Source organism: Erpetoichthys calabaricus, chromosome 4 (genome assembly GCF_900747795.2).
Source record: "Erpetoichthys calabaricus chromosome 4, fErpCal1.3, whole genome shotgun sequence".
Classification (NCBI taxonomy): domain Eukaryota; kingdom Metazoa; phylum Chordata; class Cladistia; order Polypteriformes; family Polypteridae; genus Erpetoichthys; species Erpetoichthys calabaricus.
Window position 1 is genome coordinate 226,245,985 of NC_041397.2, and position 21,552 is coordinate 226,267,536.

The window sequence follows — 21,552 nt, forward strand, 5'->3', positions numbered from 1 at the left end:
CCTAAAATCCACCACCAGCTCCTTGGTTTTGCTGGTGTTCAGTTGTAGGTGGTTTGAGTCGCACCATTTAACAAAGTCATTGATTAGGTCCCTATACTCCTCCTCCAGCCCATTCCTGATGCAGCCCACGATAGCAGTGTCATCAGCGAACTTTTGCACGTGGCAGGACTCCGAGTTGTATTGGAAGTCCGATGTATATAGGCTGAACAGGACCGGAGAAAGTACAGTCCCTTGTGGCGCTCCTGTGTTGCTGACCACAATGTCAGACGTGCAGTTCCCAAGACGCACATACTGAGGTCTGTCTTTAAGATAGTCCACAATCCATGCCAATAGGTATGAATCTACTCCCATGTCTGTCAGCTTGTCCCTAAGGAGCAGAGGTTGGATTGTGTTGAGGGCGCTAGAGAAATCTAGAAACATAATTCTTACAGCACCACTGCCTCTGTCTAAGTGGAAGAGGGATCGGTGTAGCATATAGATGATGGCATCCTCCGCTCCCACCTTCTCCTGATATACAAACAGCAGAGGGTCAAGGGCATGTTGAACCTGTGGCCTAAGGTGGTGAAGCAGCAGCCTCTCCATGGTCTTCATCACATGTGATGTCAGAGCAACAGGCCGAAAGTCATTCAGCTCACTAGGACGTGATACCTTTGGGACTGGGGTGATGCAAGATGTTTTCCAAAGCCTTGTTGGGCAAAGGGTTGTTTGTCAAGATATTGTTTATGTTCATCTACTAGCCTTTTTCCTGATTCTCTCCAAAAGGATAAACACACATAATAAGTATATTTAGTAAGTTACTAATTGATAGCCTGCATTGACATCAGAAGTGTCAATCAGGTGTGATCGTAACTGGTAACCTTTAAAATCTTATTTTGAAGAATTTGTCAGGTGGACACAGTAAAATCGCCATATATATATATATATATATATATATATATATATATATATATATATATATACATATACACATATACATATACATACATACAGTGGTGTGAAAAACTATTTGCCCCCTTCCTGATTTCTTATTCTTTTGCATGTTTGTCACACAAAATGTTCCTGATCATCAAACACATTTAACCATTAGTCAAATATAACACAAGTAAACACAAAATGCAGTTTTTAAATGATGGTGTTTATTATTTAGGGAGAAAAAAAATCCAAACCTACATGGCCCTGTGTGAAAAAGTAATTGCCCCCTTGTTAAAAAATAACCTAACTGTGGTGTATCACACCTGAGTTCAATTTCCGTAGCCACCCCCAGGCCTGATTACTGCCACACCTGTTTCAATCAAGAAATCACTTAAATAGGAGCTGCCTGACACAGAGAAGTAGACCAAAAGCACCTCAAAAGCTAGACATCATGCCAAGATCCAAAGAAATTCAGGAACAAATGAGAACAGAAGTAATTGAGATCTATCAGTCTGGTAAAGGTTATAAAGCCATTTCTAAAGCTTTGGGACTCCAGCGAACCACAGTGAGAGCCATTATCCACAAATGGCAAAAACATGGAACAGTGGTGAACCTTCCCAGGAGTGGCCGGCCAACCAAAATTACCCCAAGAGCGCAGAGACGACTCATCCGAGAGGTCACAAAAGACCCCAGGACAACGTCTAAAGAACTGCAGGCCTCACTTGCCTCAATTAAGGTCAGTGTTCACGACTCCACCATAAGAAAGAGACGGGGCAAAAACGGCCTGCATGGCAGATTTCCAAGACGCAAACCACTGTTAAGCAAAAAGAACATTAGGGCTCGTCTCAATTTTGCTAAGAAACATCTCAATGATTGCCAAGACTTTTGGGAAAATACCTTGTGGACTGATGAGTCAAAAGTTGAACTTTTTGGAAGGCAAATGTCCTGTTACATCTGGTGTAAAAGGAACACAGCATTTCAGAAAAAGAACATCATACCAACAGTAAAATATGGTGGTGGTAGTTTGATGGTCTGGGGTTGTTTTGCTGCTTCAGGACCTGGAAGGCTTGCTGTGATAGATGGAACCATGAATTCTACTGTCTACCAAAAAATCCTGAAGGAGAATGTCCGGCCATCTGTTCGTCAACTCAAGCTGAAGCGATCTTGGGTGCTGCAACAGGACAATGACCCAAAACACACCAGCAAATCCACCTCTGAATGGCTGAAGAAAAACAAAATGAAGACTTTGGAGTGGCCTAGTCAAAGTCCTGACCTGAATCCAATTGAGATGCTATGGCATGACCTTAGAAAGGCGGTTCATGCTAGAAAACCCTCAAATAAAGCTGAATTACAACAATTTTGCAAAGATGAGTGGGCCAAAATTCCTCCAGAGCGCTGTAAAAGACTCATTGCAAGTTATCGCAAACGCTTGATTGCAGTTATTGCTGCTAAGGGTGGCCCAACCAGTTATTAGGTTCAGGGGGCAATTACTTTTTCACACAGGGCCATGTAGGTTTGGATTTTTTTTTCTCCCTAAATTATAAAAACCACCATTTACAAACTGCATTTTGTGTTTACTTGTGTTATATTTGACTAATGGTTAAATGTGTTTGATGATCAGAAACATTTTGTGTGACAAACATGCAAAGAATAAGAAATCAGGAAGGGGGCAAATAGTTTTTTCACACCACTGTATATATATATATATATATATATATATATATATATATATATATATATATATATACACACACACACACACATGTTCCATATGCTTTTGTTAATAGTTACTTCATAGTAATTTAACACTGAAAATTTTTCAGCTTAGGTTTATAATGAATTGATATTGAAATAAATATAATTTATGAATGTAGGCTCCATTTTGTGTGCATAAAAAATAATAATACAAATAATAAGCCACAAAACAGTTTGGACCAATGAGCAAAGTGGGTGGGCCTAGGCCAAATCAGGCCAATACTGTTGCTATTCTTGATCTAGGTAGAGCTTTTGGTATCCTCCGCTGACTCCATTCTCATTGGTAGAGCACTTGCAGAGACCTCCCAATAAAGGGAGCTGTATCATCAAGACAATGATAAAGATTTAGGTATCAACTAAACATTAAAGTTAAAAAACATTTAAATACTCAAGATTATTTTAATCTAGCCTCTTGTTGCTCAAGCACTTGCTTATGCACTAAGCATTAAAAGCATTAAAATTACGTCTTAAACTGCAATCAATGAAATCAGGTTCCATGAGAAGGCAGATCTCTACTTCAGTTCACATACATATCAGGAGACAGCTGACAGAAATTCTAGTAATTTCTGTGTCATGAAAACACACACACAGACAAACAAGAGGTTAAAACATTTTTATGTTAGATAACTAGCTAGTAATGGAGTAAAAGTGAAGGTTAGGTGATATAGCATATGGTTTCACTGGCAGGCAAACTAGTGGAGAAAAAGCAGTACAGAAAAAGAATGTGTTTTAACAATGGCACTTTATAGCTTATCTCTTCATGCTATTCACAGACATAGTTACTGTATGTTACATACTACTAAAAATAGGTAAGAATGTGAATACTGTAGCACTTTTGAGTTCAGTTTTACTTGTGTACATGTGCTTTCTTTTCTTACACCAAAATTCGGGCCTTGGTTGATTCTTAGAGTTCCTTATGCATTCTTTTGCACTGCATTTTAGTTGGAAAAAAAACCTCTCTATTGTACAAAACGCATTATTGGCAGTATATTGCAATAGTTATTGTTCACATTCAAAATGTTTTATTTATCATAAAAACTATTCTGGGCATTTACCAACCCCCTGTAGAAATATCCATAAAATAGCCATTATCAGAGTGAGTCACACAGCTACACACTACCCCTGTATCTATGCCCCAATCCACCCATTTCATGACATTTCACTTTCCTTTAACAGAGACTCACAGCCATTCGACATGACTGATGAAAATGTACTGGACAATTCAAACAATATAAGTCAAAAATTGTCAAACATCTTGATAATGTTTATTAATCCGGTCACTAATTTTATGCACCCAATCAACTGCACATGATGAATAACAGTTAACTGTACTTGCATTATAGAATAGACAATCCAATTAAAAGATTTTAGAGCATAGTGTGATTTATCATTTTGCTTGTTAAAAAATGTAGTACAAGCTGTGCAATATCAGAAAACTCAAACCTCACACATTGCTTGGTTTAGATGCAATTAATTATACAGCAAATATGACAGAGCTTTTGGCCATACAGTACATTGAAATTTTTTAAAGGATGATCAGAGCTAAACTAAGGACAATGTTATCATAAGTGAAGCCTAATTAAATATTTGGCAGAAGATGCATAATCTTGCTCCAAGTGTATTATGCTTTACACTCTCAATATACTCTGTGCTAAATTTATTTTAAGTAAACAACTGATGAATAGAATCAGTGACTTTGTTTCTTTAGTTCACTCTTACTTTATCAAATCACTGACATAAATAATATGTTAATGACATGTCATTTGAAAAACTGACTACCCACATTTCTGATAAGTACCCACAACAGATAAGATAATTTACTGTCTTTGGTTCATTCAAAGACACAAGAAACTACAGAATTTATTACCAAAAACTAATGTTGTAACCAAGCATACCAATATGGGAAAAAAGTCAAATTTTAAAAATATTAATTTTAGTCAATATTGGTGGAAACCCCTAATTAAAGGTGTAAAAAGAGGTAGAATGGGAAACTCTTAGAAATAATTGTATAATGTTCTTATCAGCAAAACAAGGGCAACATCTAGTGGTGGTTCATTGAAGTGCTTTTTGGTTACATCCAATGAAAGATTCCATCTGTGTTTCTCTATTCAGCAATTCATTTTCTGTATCTTTTGCTGTTCAGGGTAAGGGTTGCCTTAACAATTTTTGACTGGATTAAAAATCATTCAACTGTTGATACCACAAATAATAAGCATGACATTAAGAAGAATACAGTAGACTGACCAAAAAAATAAAATCAGCAAGTCTCTATCTATCTATCTATCTCTGAAAAATGAAAATTTTGCAAATTACAAGCTATGCTAATCTGACAAAAAGTAAAAGGCCATTCTAATTATAACCATACTAACCTGGATAAATATATATAGCAAAAATCCATTATATTCAATCTTGCTCAATATTTTCATGTACTGTATTCACTTAAAAAAAGTATGTATAACAATAAACATTGTTAAAATGTTATTTTACCTGGCCTGCTTGTCTTCATAACATCAACCCCCACTTGCAACCCTGGTTCTGCAGCAAGAACAACATAGTCCCCTTGGTGTGATATGTTAAAGTTGTATTTCTGAGAGATGTTGTGAAGAACTGGTTTTGCAAGAACTGGTTTTCCTTTAGGAGTCCTTTCTAAATGTATTTCATTCCATGGTATGTTCATTTTTTCAGTAATCAATTTTCTAATCAGCAAACGACCAGCCTGGAACAGAAACAAAAAAAAATGTTGAGAGAACTTGAAGAGTCCTTGATGTAATTCAAAGAATGAAGTTGTAACCATGCATGTTTCTTGATGGACTAATCTGTTAGTTTTAAAGTTAACATATGTTACTTATGCAGTACATATGAAACGCATTATTTCACCTTGACCCAAATCTGATATTGCCCACAATGTACAGCACTACATATAAAATAAATGCAGACATTCTATTTAAACCAAATTAATTTAAAAATAAAGTAAAAGTCTTTATATCACTTAGAGGTCACTTTGGACCACACTATTAGATATACTAATATGCTTGTGTATCTTCATGTTGCAATTTTTTAATCATTCCAGTTAAAAAAAAATATATTCATTTTCCCTCTCAAAACCCCAACGTATGTTAAATCTAAATTTATACGGCATGAGTAAGTCTGGATATTTGAGTGAGGTATCCAGCAATGGGCTAACATGTCACCTCACCTAGGGCTGGCTCAGGCTCAAAACAACAGCCAGCCTAACTGCAACAACTTTGGGATGCGGAAGAAAACCACAGTGCATCAGAGGAAACCTTTAACAACATTACCAACACAGAGATTACAACCCAGAACAACAAATAAATAAATAATATACATATATTATTATAATTTTCTAAAATATTATCTTATATAATAATTAACTGTATAATTAATAAGTTACAGAGTATGTCATAGTAGACAATGGGAAAGAACATACAATGCCTGTTTAAGGCAAATCCAAAAGCAAACAAAGTTTCAATATGAAAATAGTCAAAATAGAGTAATAGGTCCAGAAATCTAATAAATTACTAATTGTGCACAAGCACAGCAAAACACAACAACTCACCACTCCTAAGTGTATTCTAAGAAAATACAGCAGGCAGTTAACAAAAGTAACATTAACATAAAAAGCTCAATGATGAAAAACTGCACAACACATGGATTTGAACCTTAGTCAGGGAGGGAGCCCTGGCCAAAAATAACAGCCAGAGTAATTAAAGAAAACCCACACAAATACATGAAGAAATGTACCATTCCCTGCCTTTTGAACTGTGACGCAGCACTGCCAACCGCTACAATAATCTTCTTAAGAATTACTAGGGCTGTTCATTTGAAAGAAAAAATCTACAATAAAGTTTTGCCTTTGTTTCTTTTAACTACATTTTATAAAAATACAACAGATTGTTCTTTATTGATTTAAAAATGTTGTAAAGTATTAATGAGCGCCACAGTTAGATTAGTTAGATAAAATGAAATTTAAGCTTGTGATCACTTTTCTTCAATCAGAATGGTGCAGTCATTAGGTGGACAATTATAACTGGTAAACACTTTAACCTTGTTACAATATATTTCACTTATATAATAATAAAGTAGCTTGAGTTATTTAACAAACTTTCTTTAGACAGTACTTGAAATGGATCAGTTGCTTCATTTGACAGTAATAATAATAATTCTTTGCATTTATATAGCGCTGCGGTTGGTTGGCACCCTGCCCGGGATTGGTTCCTGCCTTGTGCCCTGTGTTGGCTGGGATTGGCTCCAGCAGACCCCCGTGACCCTGTGTTCGGATTCAGCGGGTTGGAAAATGGATGGATGGATGGATTTATATAGCGCTTTTCTCACTACTCAAAGAGCTCAGCAATTGCAGGTTAAGGGCCTTGCTCAAGGGCCCAACAGAGCAGTCCCTATTGGCATTTACGGGATTCGAACCGGCAACCTTCCGATTGCCATTGCAGCTCCCTAGCCTCAGAGTAACCAATTTGACATTTCTATTTATTTCCTGATCGTTCTAACATTATGCACTAACAATTCATTCTTTTAAACAGAAAATGGCGAAACAGGGGTCACAGAAAGAAAATGCAAAATTCACACAATTGATTCATTAATTTTAATTCACTCTCCAAAGCATTTCTCCATATACTTTCCATTACAAACCTGTTGTACTGATTCATTCATCGCATTACTCTTTTTCAATTTTAATGTCATTACTAAAATATGTACATTATTACCTCCAAGCCGCTTCTTTTTCAACTTCGCGTTTCTGTATTTTAACTCGGATACAAATACCATTTTTACTATATAGTCATCAAATCTGTTTTAACTTTTTCTTTCCCTTTAAGTTTGCCATAAGAAAATACACAATATTTTACATACTACAGCACACCCTTTACTATTACTTCTACAGTAATTAGATTTTCACTCAGGGTAAATAAGCCAGCATGTACCATCACCTTAGGTTCTACTGTATTACCATAGCTGACTTGGAATCCTTGGCAAAGACAAACTGTCCAATCCTGTCTTTCTCTTCACGCTGCACACATCGCGCCGCTAAAAGCCATTCAGAGCAACTTGGCGACCAACTGCCACACCTAAATGCCCAGCGTACACTTTCCATTACTTAAGAAGACAGGAAGAATCTGGTGTTCATATCTTATAAGTGAACAAACGTAAATATCTTCAGTTCAATATTTATAATGAAGAGCACCATATTTGCACAGCATTGACAGCGTTACACATGCGCAAACGATTTCGCCACACTTTAACCCGCCCTTTTTGAATGACATGAAGATACACGAATCGTGAACCGGTCGTTTGAGATTTCTTGCGAATCAACATTCAACTGGGCTTTGCATTGGTGCCAACTACGGAGCGGCGAGGTGTGGTCAGTGGGGGTATCACTTGAGTGACGCACACATCATCCAATAGTTGTAGGAAACCTTTGTTTACCTGCTTGCAACCGGAGGTCCCTCCGCTGAGCTTTGTGAATGGGGTAGATTCTCCACTGAGGCTTTCCCCTCTCTCCATTCCGGTAAGTTATTATTTTCATCAGCAAATACAAGGCGGCAGCTAGGCTTTTACTTTGTCTCTTGAGATTTTATTTCCAGAACAGATTAAAAAATGATTTCACTCGAGTGCAAAACTTGGACGTTTGTAAGAAAGATGTGCTAGCAATTTAACGAGGCTTTCTCTGTTTAACGATCGCCCTGACTCTCGGTGTCTGCAAATAGAGGCTTCGGGAAACAAGACTGCAGGCATGCGGGCTGTGGAGCCCTGTCTGCTAGCAAGTGACGAGCCACCTGCTGCAGGCCGGACCCTGCATCCTTTAAAAGTCCTGAGAAAAGTGGATGGGGCAGAACATTTTGTGGGATAGCTGCAACTCCACTGCATACAAAACATAATATTGTTGCGATGTGATTTATTTTACATACGCAAAGCAGTCATGCATGGAAGCGTAGCTTTGATTTAATACATTCATCGAAGTGCTTTATCTAGTTTTACGGCATCTCTAATTTTGTAGGTGCCGAAACCTCTGAATATTTTATTAGGTTTTAGTTCCTGGCATCGCAGAGTAAACCAAGAAAGGTAAAGTGAGGTTGCCTATTGGTATTATGTTAAGTTTATCTTATTTGTGTAGTTTTTTCAAAAACATTTCGCACAACCACACATGAAAAGAAGCGAATGTTCACGTGCTTTACAAATAAAATCAAGTTGCTGCTGACGGTCCGCATCCATGGCTCCTGACTTTTGCTTCATAGGACAATACAAATTCATCAAAATAATTTTATATAAACAAAAGTGGGAAAACTTTATTAAAGGCAGTCCATATAATAACATTACGTTAAATAGCTTGCTTAATCATATTCAGGGTTTTGGGGGGTGGACTCGTTCTCTGTAATGTGAAGTACTGTACTGTACATATAAAGAGAGAAAACAGAAGGAATGCTACTCCGTTGGGCATTTGAGCAAGGCCCTTAACCTGTAATTGCTCCAGGGACGCTGCACAAGTAGCTGACCCCCCAAAAAAACTCTCTGGAGAGTAAGTTGGGGTATGCAAAAAAATGAAAGATTTGTAATACAAGAAATTGTACATGGCGAGTAAAGGATTAAAAAAATATATATATATATGTAATAATTTATATAAATCAAAACTGCAGTGGTAGTAGGGTCTTGGCAATCCATTATATGTGAAGTCTTCAGTTATGATCTTGGGAATTTTCAAAGTCTATAGAAATGACCCTCTTAAAACAAACGCAGCCAGTTCTATCTCAATGATCCTCAGGCTCAGCTCCCAATTCACTCGTTCATAAAGGACAGTGTCATTACTCCAGTTTTGCAACAATTTTATTTGTCAGTTGTCTTGCATGCAGATGATTACAGGATTCTGCAAATAACCAATTCATTGCATGCTAAAATCTCATTTTGTATACTGGACATATTATTCCTACTTGCTATAGGTATCTGTTTAATCTTGTGTTTCTTGCCTTGTTTGGCTTCATTAGCCATTTTTTTTCTTTTTGTGATGATGTACTTCTTTTTTCCTTTGTATTGATTTAAGTTGCTTTTGTGTGTTTGAATATTATATCATTTTATATGTATATATTCACACAGAGTGCCTTTAGAGTTAAGGGACTGGCCTTTAAACAGTGGACTTTCAGATTAATTACTCCTTCAACCTGTCATTGAATTAATATATATCTTATATACAATGTACTTGTGTTTGTATGTATGCATGTATATATAAAGAAATTAAAACATAAGCTGCTCACGTAAGCGTACTACAGTCAATTATGGTTGGGAAGGGATCAGTGGTGTGGAAATCCACATATAATAAAATTCAATAAGTATTTCATGTAGAAAATAATTTAGTATATTAAACATGAATGCAAGAATGTGTGTTTCATAATTATTCACCTTATGACTTTATAATTATACTTTTCTTCTTTTAAATATTGTATTTAAATGGTCTATTTATGCATGGCATGTTATTTTACGAAGTCTTAAAACCTGAAAGTTATCTCAGCAGACAGACTGAACAATGATATATTTTGATATAGACCTTTTCTATTACTAAGTTCATTCCAAGGAATTTTACAAGTACGGTCTTATAATAAAACTGTGCACAGTTTTGTTTTTTTTAACATTTAGAGTACATTCAGGTTAAATGATTTGCTCAGGGTTGCAAGACATTGATGGGAATTAATCCAGAATGTAGTGGTCTGGATCCCAGTTCTTTATCCACGATGTCATACTGTTTACAATCTATCAATCAGAGAAAACCTCCAATTATGACCTGAAATGGCAAATTATTAAGTTTATTGTTATGCAGTCTCATTATGTAGTAGTTAAAATAGAGACAATGAGCACATTGTTTTTCATGTTAATGTTTTTACAGTAAACGTAACCACCTACACACTTAAGAAGAGAAGCTGTAACATCCTGGGAAGTCAGGCTCATTTTTCTGCTTCATTCAAGAGATGGAAAGTGCATGATTTTTAGCTAGAGCCCTGTAGAGAAATAGTCTGTGGCAGGTACAGTTTAATAATTTATCATACAGTATCCCATGATTATTATTATAATTTTATTCAGCATGTCAGTTAGCGTTTAAAACACAGTAAATAAAAATGTAAGACATCACCATTAAGAAATTATACTTAATAATTTAAATCATTCTTTAAGAGAAATACTTGGGAGTCCTGGTACATTTCTCACTGTCCTAGCGTAGAGAGTGTATATAAAGAATTAACCAAGCTAATCTAGAATGTTGGATCCCATAGTGTACTATATTGATTACAAGTAAATACTTAAGGTGTGTAATGTACTTATGAGGCCACATCTGGGGGGTATTTTTCGTACGTGGATTACTCGCTTAGCCGGATGTAATTGTTGACGATTTGGCCTGATCCTGGATCTGTCGGTTTTTTGAAACTCTTGCTGGGAAGTGTTGTCATAGCAACACATCCAAATCCGCAAACCTGCTCGGAGCAGGTTTGTTCTGCGTAAACAAGGATTAGTTTACACACGTGATCAGTGACGGTGCGTGGAAGTCATCCAGTCAGGGCTTCGCCGTTCATGAATGAGCGACCAATTGATATTGGTGCGCAAATTATACGAAGAGAATTTCATATAAAGAGGGTTTTGCGCGATCGGCAATATCCTTTATTGCCCCCGGAGGAAATTCTGTACAAAAGATACTGCTTTAGCCGAGGGGGAATATTGTACCTCAAAGATTTATTAGCTCAGTATATTCGAAGTCAAACTCGGCGAAGTCGGGCTCTCACAACCACACAGACAGTAGGCATTGCTTTGAGGTTTCTTGCAAGCGGCACTTTTTTATATACTGTAGGCGATGCGGAACATCTATCGAAAAGTGCAGTTTGCCAGGCAAATCGTAAAGTCTGTTTGGCTCTGAAACATTACCTTCAGGTTTTCATTGTGTTTCCTGGACACCTGCGTGTGCAGACAATAAAAGAGGCGTTTCATGCCATTGCAGGTAGGTAATACACAGGTTAAAACACCCACAGTTCCATAAAGAATCCCACAATCAGCCTAACATTCTCATTACCAGGATTTCCAAATGTGATTGGGACACATGGAACTGATCAGAGTGGAGTTTGATCAAACATTATTTGGAAAATGTACCTCTCCTCCTGATGAATAATCAGACACAGTGTCTTCATCAAATATTTGACCTTCGTTAATATCTCGTTGGTCAGACACAGGTTCAAGGGATAAGACATTCCCTGCAACTGACCCAACAAAAAAGAGGGCTATATGGAACATACCTATAGCACACATGGAGGACAAATATGCAATGACCATCCTTTACCTGAAATGAAATGACCACTGCATCCTGCCACTGGTTCTGAGGAGGAGCTTCCCCCTGGAATGCCCTCAGAAACAGGGCGATGGGCATTTTGCTGGAGAGCCAACTCTTCTGCAGGGGTTAGGTCTGGACCGCGTGGACCTCCACCTGTTTTTTGCTTGTCTGCCTCCTTATTAGCTTTAAAATTAAAGTTTTTTTATATTATATATGATTCTTTATGTCAACAATTCTTTAAATAGTTATATACCAATATTTACCAGTTTGAAGTATATTCTTGTACTTCACTTTAACCTGTTCCCATGTTCTCCTTGTGCTCACGTTTGATCTGGAATTATGACATATTAAATAATAATTAATCTGACACATAGGAAGTGAAACGCTGCATTCAGTAAGTACAATGTACACTACTTAGCGTTTAATTTTTTCGGCCACCTTTTGCCAGCCATCTTTTCTGGTCTGGGCTGCTTTTGCAGTGTTACCCCTTGTGTATATTAAATCTTGAAATTCTTCGTGTCCTTCGAATAAAAGGTCTTGCGCCGCGTGTGTGAAAAAAAAAATGCACCCGTTCTTTCGTCATTTTGTTGCAGCCTATCAAAGACTTGCTGATCATGTTTTCTAGACTCAATATATATGGGCTTTTCACTCAGCGCGGGCGCACACATTCATCTCGTATGATTAGATCCAGCTACACTAATCTAATACACAGCTGCGTTTGAAAAACCGACTTATCTGGATGAGTTTCACTGGCATTAACTCATTCAAGATGAGGCACCTGATCTCAGATGGTTTAAGCGACGTACGAAAAATACCCCCCTGGTGTAGTAGGTGCAGTTTTAGTCTCTGTACTACATAAAGGACATAATAGCACTAGACAAAATGCAGAGAAGTGTTACTAAATTGATTTCCAGACAGTGGGAGTGAGCTGTGCAAAAAAAGAGTGAGTTTAATCTTTTTAGCTTAGATCTATTTAGCTTACGCAAAAGAAGATTTTGGACTGATATAGTATATTAGAATGTTTAAAATTATGTAGGCAGTAAACAAAATGCATGCCATCTGTTTCTTAAAAATGAGTTCAGTTAAAAAGGGAGGGCATAGAAGGAAGCACAAATGGTAGGAAGTATTTCTTCATAAAGGAAAGGAAATACATAAAAAAAGTTTTCAAATAGCATATTTGTCAGCGGGGATCACTTTAACTCTAGATTTTACAAATCGAGTGGTTGACACTATTTATGTATAGTAAATCAGCACATCAAACATTTCTTCTCATCAACATTTTTTTAGAGTGGTGGGTAGCAAATATATTTTTTGGCAAATTTTCATGTCTCCCTACAAGATTTTGCTGCAAAAAGTAGCAGGAGTAAACGCCTTGCCAAAGACACCTCACATAAAAAAGCATGTAATCATTTTTTTTTTGTTCTGTGTTTATAACTCAATTCAGACATTATCAACTGAAAATGCATACCCATTCCTAGCAGATTTATAATTTTGCTGAATTTTATAAAACTGTAACATGAACCATTTGAATGTAGGATGTTCTTGGGGACTGAATTAAGTAATTCTTGGATGGTCAAAAATATAAAGAAGAACGTGTGACAGTGAACAGATAATGAGAATGATAGTTGTGTAAAATGAAGCAAGAAGTTATATAAATAAGTTGAAAGGCAAATGACATAAAAGGATATTTATGGGAGTCTGGTATAAAGCTACTGCTTTTATCTTTTAAAGAATATACAATTTACTATTGCTGACATTTGTTAACCATTGGAAAAGAACATTTGTGCTTCTTTCACTAAAAAAATCTCTTTAAAATCAAACTTTCTACCTCCCTGTGAGATTAAGGTTATCTTTTCAAAATCTGAATTTAAAGAATGCATATATTAAACTGTTAATTAAATGCGATAAGATGTAAAAAATAACTAAAACAGTGGATAATTAGGAACACAGTAGAATGTCATATCTATAAATAAGCGTAAATTAAAACAAATTAGTGAAAAAAATGTAAACAGAAATAAATCTGCTGTAGGTTCTATAAATTAATGTTGGCCATCTTGGAGTTTTATAAACTCTTATTTTTACAATTTCTAGGAAAGGAATCCTGGCAGAGGTTGAATAAGTTGCTTATAACTATTTTGTTATTCTTGTAGAAGTCTGTGGTTTTCCAGGTTTAATGAGCATTCGTCAGTGACTGAAGTTCTTCCTTTCATCCAAGCGTTTTGGATCTGAACATCATTTCTACCTTGCAAGGCTTTTCTCCATACGCCAAACTGGATTTCTTACAGATGAAGCAGCTGAAACGGAAAAGGAAAAGCAATTATAGTGTCAAAGAAACACAGACGTTAATCAGAGAAATTAGGAAACGTAAAGATATACTTTTTTCCAAGCAGCAGAACACTGCAATTAATGAGCTGAAAAGAAGGGCTTGGGATGAGGTTGCTGAATGTGTGAATGCTCTTGGAGAAGGCGAGCTCCGTACTGCGGTGGAAGTGAAACGGAGATATCTAGACTGGCGAGCATTGATGAAACGAAAGCAGATGAGGGCAGATCTCTCCGATATCAAAAATGAATTCAATCCTTCTTCACCAGATATTGAGAATTCCCTTAGTGGTGACCAAAGTATGGATCTGAATGGCTTCCCGAAGGATTCTTCTTGTGATTGGCAGGATTTGGCTGAGTTTGGCGAGCCTAGCAGTCTACCTTCCTCTGGAATCAAAGTTGAAGAAGAGCCTCATAATTATAGGGTATTCTGTTTGATTTTACTTTTTACTTGTGTTATCAGTGTTCTGAAGACATTTATTTTTTAAATTTATTTATTAGCAATTAAAGGAGATCTTTGAAAGTATTTTGCCACATGTCAAAAGAATGAAGCTAATATTGCTGTAGAAATGACAAAAGTAATATCGTTGAGTAAACATCGTAAGTTACTACTTCATAGTGTTCAGTGGGAAATGTTATCATTTCTGCATTTTAACTGAAAATTAAAATTGTCCCTGCAGCTGTACTGATGCTACCAACTGTTACACAACTGTTAATTTTAATTAAACCTTGGGACTAACTATATATGTAGGTCTCGCACTGGATAAAAGTATTCGCTCAAAAAAAAAAAAAAATAATAATGATGAATCTCTCACTAACCATTGCAGTCAGACATTTAGTATGTTCAGTTTATTTCATTATGTAACATTTAAATGCTCACAGTCTCTGTTTTCATAAAACTAATATAATATCAGTGAGATTATGGCTTCTGAACCTTGGCAGCACCAGGATAGTAGTGGTTGAATAATGTTGTATGTATGACCAACCACAAGCAGCTTCACTATATTTTTAAAATATTCAGTTCTATACTGTTTAGACTAAAATATGCAAACATGTTATGCATCTTCTTTATATAGTCTAGAAATGTTGTGACTGTTTTCTCCTGCTAAGTGTTTGTGACATGGCTCAAGGCACTGCTTCATTATTTAAGGGTTTTGGCCATGTTTTAAACAGCCTAACTAAGGTCTCAGTGAAGATGAATATGTCTCACTGCAATGCTTTATGCTTTTTGACTGAATCTGAATAACATTCTTTTGTATCTTTTAATACCTATATCTAGCTTGAAGGTGCAACAACTGGGGGATCTGTAGAAGAAGAAGATGAGAGCTTCCCTTCTATCCTCCCTGATATTGACAGAGAAGGCAGGGTACCAGAGGTGTTTGCTCATATTGATGAGTTTGGGATTTTAAGTGCCACGAAAGCAGCAGCAAGGGAAGCCACTGCAGATGGAACTAACATTCTGATTGCTTTGGAAAAGCAAAGGCTAGACCTGGAGAAGCATCGTCTGAATGTGGAGTCAGAAAGGCTGCAGGTGGAGAAAGAACGTCTGCAGATTGAGAAAGAAAAGTTGCGCAGAATCGACATTGAACATGAACGATTACAGCTAGAGAAAGAGCGACTGCAAATTGAGCGGGAGAGATTAAGGCTGCTCATGTTTCAGTCTGAGAGACCTGCACTAGATTGTGAACATGGGCAGATAGAGAGAAAACCATGGCAACCTGTTGATTTGGAGACAGAAAAACTCAAACTTGAGAAAGAACGTTTGCAGCTGGAGAAAGAGCGGCTGCAGTTTTTTAAATTTGAGTCAGGAAGACTTCAAATTGAAAAAGAAAGGCTTCAAGTGGAAAAAGAACGCTTACAACTACAGAAGGATGGCCAGCAACTAGCTCTTCACCAGTAGTAATTTTTCTTTTTTATTTATGATAACTTAGTCACCAATCTTAGAAATTCAAAGTGCTTTTAATGTTTATACTTGCGTGAAAAGTATGATTTTCAAAAAGTGCTAGTTATTATCAGAATTTGTATCAAATCTTGCGTTATCTAATGTTCAACATTCTTTTGTGAAGCTGTTGTGGAATATTTAAATTGTTCAATATCCACTTCCTGGTGCATATATACATACTTTACAAACTTATGAACTGAGATATAGTCATATAACACTTGTTGACTTTATATAAAAAAAAAAAAAAAAAGGAAAATATTACATTCTGTGGTACACTTCTGCAGTGTTATGGCCCTGTTGACCACTCACAATTCTTTTTGAGACTTTCTCAGACATGTAGACATTTTTGGAATAACGGTTAGTTAATCTCAGAATATGCTTTTTGTTTAAATCAGTCCAGTATATAAACGTACTGTACATTACGCTTATTTAAGGATGTTCAGAGGAAATGGTGGAAAATTTGAAGAACAAAATTGAAGAATTTATGCTTTAGGAATAAAATCTTTACATCTGTGTCTTTCACTTAGTTCATTCACAGCAAAATGCTAAGGAGATTCACATATAATATTTTGTATTTGCCATGCAGTATAGTTGAGTATAAGATTACTCCAAAGTACAATAATTTATTAAATATTGAGAGATGGGTATGCCTTGAATCACACTGTTATCTTATTTTCAGGATGCTGTAACTATTGAGGTCTGTAAATCTTAAACATTTTCTTACACATTGTAAAACCTTAAGTGGTTTGTCACGCGTTACAGCCTTTACTTATATTCTTATATTAGTATCGTAACATTAATCAGCAATGGTAATGGAATCCTCCCTAAGAACTATATGTTTGTACTGTAGAAAAGGCTTCATTAATAATTCTTCATATGCAGTATTCTTATTTTTCATTGTGTAATGTGCCACAACACAACACCTGAAGTTTGAAACTGAACAAAGTGAAGGCAATTTGTGTCAGCCAAAATGAGCCACATCAGAGTAAGTAACCTTAGACCTAGTAACATCAAATGCTTATTCTGAAGAAGCAAAAAAAATATATTGATTTCATTATGAGGTTATCTGATGAGATTACATTAAAAGCTTATTGAAAATATCAGCAACTGATCTCTTAACAATTCAGTTAGTAGCACTGTGAAAGTTTAGGCAAGGCCACTTGCCAAATAAACAAAATCTGTGCATTAGGCATTTCAGAGTCTTGATATTTTAGAATGTGATGAGGTGTCCTTGGTCTCTGTTTGTTCTTTTAATGTATAATCCCTTTTTAACTGTAGTATATATTTGTTAAACCTAAACATATTAATTCAGTAAGCTTGTAAGTTTGTAAAACAATAATATTTAAAGAACACAGTTAATGGGCTGCATGGTGGCGCAGTGGTAGCTGCCTCGCAGTAAAGAGACCTGGGTTCGCTTCCCGGGTCCTCCCCGTGTCTGCGTGGGTTCCTCCGGGTGCTCCAGTTTCCTCCCACAGTCCAAAGACATGTGGGTTAGGTGCATTGGCGATCCTAAATTGTCCTTAGTGTGTGCTTGGTGTGTGTGTGTGTGTGTGTGCCCTGTGGTGGGGTTTGTTCCTGCCTTGCGCCTTGTATTGGTTGGGATTGGTTCCAGCAGACCCCCGTGACCCTGTGTTAGGATGTAGCGGGTTGGAAAATGACTGACACATTTAATTGATTTCAGATATAGGTACAGTATATGTATTATTTCTGGCAGACGTTGCACATTTTGAAAGGCAGTTTCAATTGCTAAGGTCTAGTGCTTTCAGTTTCTTCTTGCCCATGTCTGACACTAGCTAGAAAACAACTGCAGTTCGGTTTTGTCTTTGAAATGATATAAATCCATGTACAGTGGAACCTCGGTTCACGACCATAATTCGTTCCAAAACTCTGGTCGTAACCCGATTTGGTCGTGAACCGAAGTAATTTCCCCCATAGGATTGCATGTAAATACAATTAATCTGTTCCAGACTATACAAACTGTATGTAAATATATATATATTTTTTAAAGTTTTTAAGCACAAATATAGTTAATTAAACCATAGAATGCACAGCGTAATAGTAAACTAAATGTAAAAACATTGAATAACACTGAGAAAACCTTGAACAACAGAGAAAACTAATACTGCAATAGTTTGCGCTATAGCGCTACCAACCGCTGGCTAAAAACACTTTTTTTTTTAATGAGTTTTAAGCACAGGGAAAAAAATGAACATTTGAAAAAATCCATACTTTTCTTGGTGGTTTATTAAATTAACATTGCAACAATGCACACTACGAACCGATCGCTGTAAACAGAAGTGAAAACAAAATCAAGCCCAGTGCATTCTTTAACTGCCTTCTCTACCTTATGCGTCCAGCTGTCTCTCTCGCACTGCCTCTGTGTGTGTGTGTGTGTGTGTGTGTGTGTGTGTGTGTGTGTGTGTCTGTGTCTGTCTCTCTCTCTCTCTCTCTCATGTGTGCACAGGGAGAGACTGAACATGTACAAACCGAAAGGGAAACTGGCTTATTCGTATACTGAGTGTGTGGTTGTGAACAGATGCAAAAGTTTGGCGAACGTTTTGGTCGTAAACCGATTTGTACGTGTTCCGAGACGTTCGTGAACCAAGGTTCCACTGTATACTGGAATGGTAAATGTATTCTGGTGGAACAGACGGCAAAGATAGATAGATAGATAGATAGATACTTTATTAATCCCAATGGGAAATTCACAACATGTATATTGTTGATCGTGAAAAGCATGATGATGGGCCAATTCCCCTTAGTCCAGTTCACATCCCAGATAGAGCCAAGTGTGAATGCTTTGGTCTCCTTCTCTTTTATGTTGTTTAACTCATCAATGTATGTCTCTTTGTCCCTCAGAATCTGCTGATATTGCATTTTTGTATCTGATTGACCAGGTTTGAATCTTCCCCCTCCTTAGTTGTGGTTAACCGGATAGTAGGGTCTGCAGTTCCTTTACCTGACTTTTGCTTTGGATGATACAGTAGGTACACAAGGTCTTATACCGTCTCTGTTACATGATTTGTTTTTCTCTTTCATGAAGATACAGACGGTCTAGTCCCACAGGGCCAGAAGTGATTGGGGTGAAAATAAACATGGGAACAACTTGCTAAAAAGTTTGTACGTAATAGAGGCAAAATCTAGTGCTGAAAAGGGTATGCCCAGAGTTTTTTCCTAAAAATTCACCCCATTTCCCACCAATTCATACACTTTAAACGTTCAAAATTGCAATGTCCCATTTCTTCTCATGTATCAGACAAAAGTATAAAATAACTATGGAAAGAAAAGGAAAGAGATGAACTGTGACAATGAGAGAAAAAAAGTTAAAGTTGCTGTTATCAATTCAAGAGCTTTGTAACTGAAGCCTAATATGTTAATTTATGTATCGTATCATTTTGACTATTGCATTACTACATGGCATTACAATAGAAAGTTTAGTTTAGTTAATCATTTAGTTGTGTAGTAAGAAGGTGGATGCAGTGTAGCCTCATCCATGGATTGATGTCACAGTCGTTAGGCACATTTACACTTTCAGGTGTATTGAGAAACAAAATCGGCATCTCCTGTGGCTCTTCTTTATCAGTTCAGCAGTTCTTTTTGGTTTCTTTTTTTCCTGGTTTGTGAGAGCCCACAATATAGTTCAATTGCATATTTTAGAATTCATTAGTGGGCGAGCGTAGCTGCCAATTCTTTCAAACTCACATTGACTCCAATTTCATCATCATAAATGAGTGACAAAAGAGTATATAGAACTGGCAAAAATGCATTGTTTACTTTTAACATTAGCTTAGCGATGTCTTCGAATGCCAAAGTATATCTGGTTTTTCCCTTGCGACTTGTGATGTTTATTTTTAACACGTGTAATGTGTTCTTTGAACTTATGATACACATATGTTTTTCGAAGACCTTTCAAAAGGTTTGTATGTTTTAACCACAGGTTTGCTGTTGGTTGGGCCAGGTTAAGAAGAGCACCAGTGCCCTTTGCCATTTAAATTACTAAACATTCTTTGAGCTCTGCATTCATGAGTCATTGGATCAGTTTAGAAGTTGCACAATCAGTGTACAATCCTATTATACATATATAATTTACCTACATGCCTGGCACTGCGAATGCATTTACAAAGATATCTTATGCCCCCAAAAGTTACAACATGTTGTCAAAGAGCATGTAGCCTGATATAGCAGTTTGTGCCTCTGTATGAGTGAATTTTGTTAGTTTCATCAGAAAAATCTGTGGAATGCTACTTCAGTTAACATAGTGCACATCAGTAAGTGCAAGTAATGCAAATTAAATCATTATAAATAAGAAAAATAATTGTATTGATCTATTTGTTTTATTTAATTAAAATGTTAATGTCAAGCAGTCATACTAGACCTCAATAGCCAAATCATTGTTTTTTATAGTTCTGGGATGAAATTAGCTTCAGCCTGCTTGTTATGATAGTAAGACTGTTCAGACTAGGTATTTGTTGTCTCTTGATCTTCCTTACACATGCTTTTCAGATGGGAAATTCAGTTTCTTTTCAGCAAGGAGGTGTATACCTCAAATTCTTTTTTTAAGAGTTGAGGAAATATCCGTGTATGTATATATATATATATATATATATATATATATATATATATATATATATACTGTGTGTATATATATATATACAGTGGTGTGAAAAACTATTTGCCCCCTTCCTGATTTCTTATTCTTTTGCATGTTTGTCAGAAAGGAGGTTCATGCTAGAAAACCCTCAAATAAAGCTGAATTACAACAATTTTGCAAAGATGAGTGGGCCAAAATTCCTCCAGAGCGCTGTAAAAGACTCATTGCAAGTTATCGCAAACGCTTGATTGCAGTTATTGCTGCTAAGGGTGGCCCAACCAGTTATTAGGTTCAGGGGGCAATTACTTTTTCACACAGGGCCATGTAGGTTTGGATTTTTTTTTCTCCCTAAATAATAAAAACCACCATTCACAAACTGCATTTTGTGTTTACTTGTGTTATATTTGACTAATGGTTAAATGTGTTTGATGATCAGAAACATTTTGTGTGACAAACATGCAAAAGAATAAGAAATCAGGAAGGGGGCAAATAGTTTTTCACACCACTGTATACACACAGTGTATATATATATATATATATATATATATATATATATATATATATATATATATATATATATATATACACACACAATATATAACATAATATTTCCTATTTAGCTAAAAAGCTTAAATTTGGCTAGATGATACATATAAGGCAGTAGATATCCACTAAGAAAGGACATTTCAATATAAAAATACTTCA

At 36.3% G+C, this 21,552-nt stretch overlaps 2 protein-coding genes across 4 annotated transcripts in view; one reads left to right on the top strand and one right to left on the bottom strand.

The window, feature by feature from the left end:
• Positions 1 to 7,933, bottom strand: part of aasdhppt (aminoadipate-semialdehyde dehydrogenase-phosphopantetheinyl transferase) — a 94,539-nt gene extending 86,606 nt beyond the window's left edge. Inside the window, exons 1-2 of one of the 2 annotated variants that reach the window (XM_051926896.1) lie at positions 7,649 to 7,933; positions 5,155 to 5,383 (exon numbers count right to left, since the gene is read on the bottom strand). In XM_051926896.1, the coding sequence (XP_051782856.1) occupies positions 5,155 to 5,383; positions 7,649 to 7,792 (373 nt within the window). In that variant the 5' untranslated portion in view covers positions 7,793 to 7,933. The remainder of the gene's footprint in view (positions 1 to 5,154; positions 5,384 to 7,648) is intronic. The other variant, XM_051926895.1, reaches the window with a different exon arrangement.
• A 151-nt stretch (positions 7,934 to 8,084) lies between these two features.
• msantd4 (Myb/SANT-like DNA-binding domain containing 4 with coiled-coils) lies at positions 8,085 to 20,780 on the top strand. Of its 2 annotated transcripts, none has more exons than XM_051926894.1 (4): positions 8,085 to 8,206; positions 14,146 to 14,739; positions 15,594 to 17,579; positions 17,900 to 20,780. In XM_051926894.1, exons 2-3 carry the CDS (start codon positions 14,281 to 14,283, stop codon positions 16,212 to 16,214), a joined length of 1,080 nt encoding a protein of 359 aa, XP_051782854.1. In that variant the 5' UTR covers positions 8,085 to 8,206; positions 14,146 to 14,280; the 3' UTR covers positions 16,215 to 17,579; positions 17,900 to 20,780. The 2 variants fall into 2 exon arrangements, with proteins under 2 accessions (XP_051782854.1, XP_051782853.1); XM_051926893.1 differs by lacking the exon at positions 8,085 to 8,206 and adding an exon at positions 10,446 to 10,706.
• The last annotated feature ends 772 nt before the right edge of the window (positions 20,781 to 21,552 follow it).

Excerpts from the sequence above, each read along its gene's own strand:
- msantd4 (XM_051926894.1), top strand. The coding sequence starts at position 14,281 with ATGAAGCAGCTGAAACGGAAAAGGAAAAGCAATTATAGTGTCAAAGAA. Across the intron at positions 14,740-15,593 it reads AAGAGCCTCATAATTATAGG|CTTGAAGGTGCAACAACTGG; the intron begins GTATTCTGTTTG and ends ACCTATATCTAG.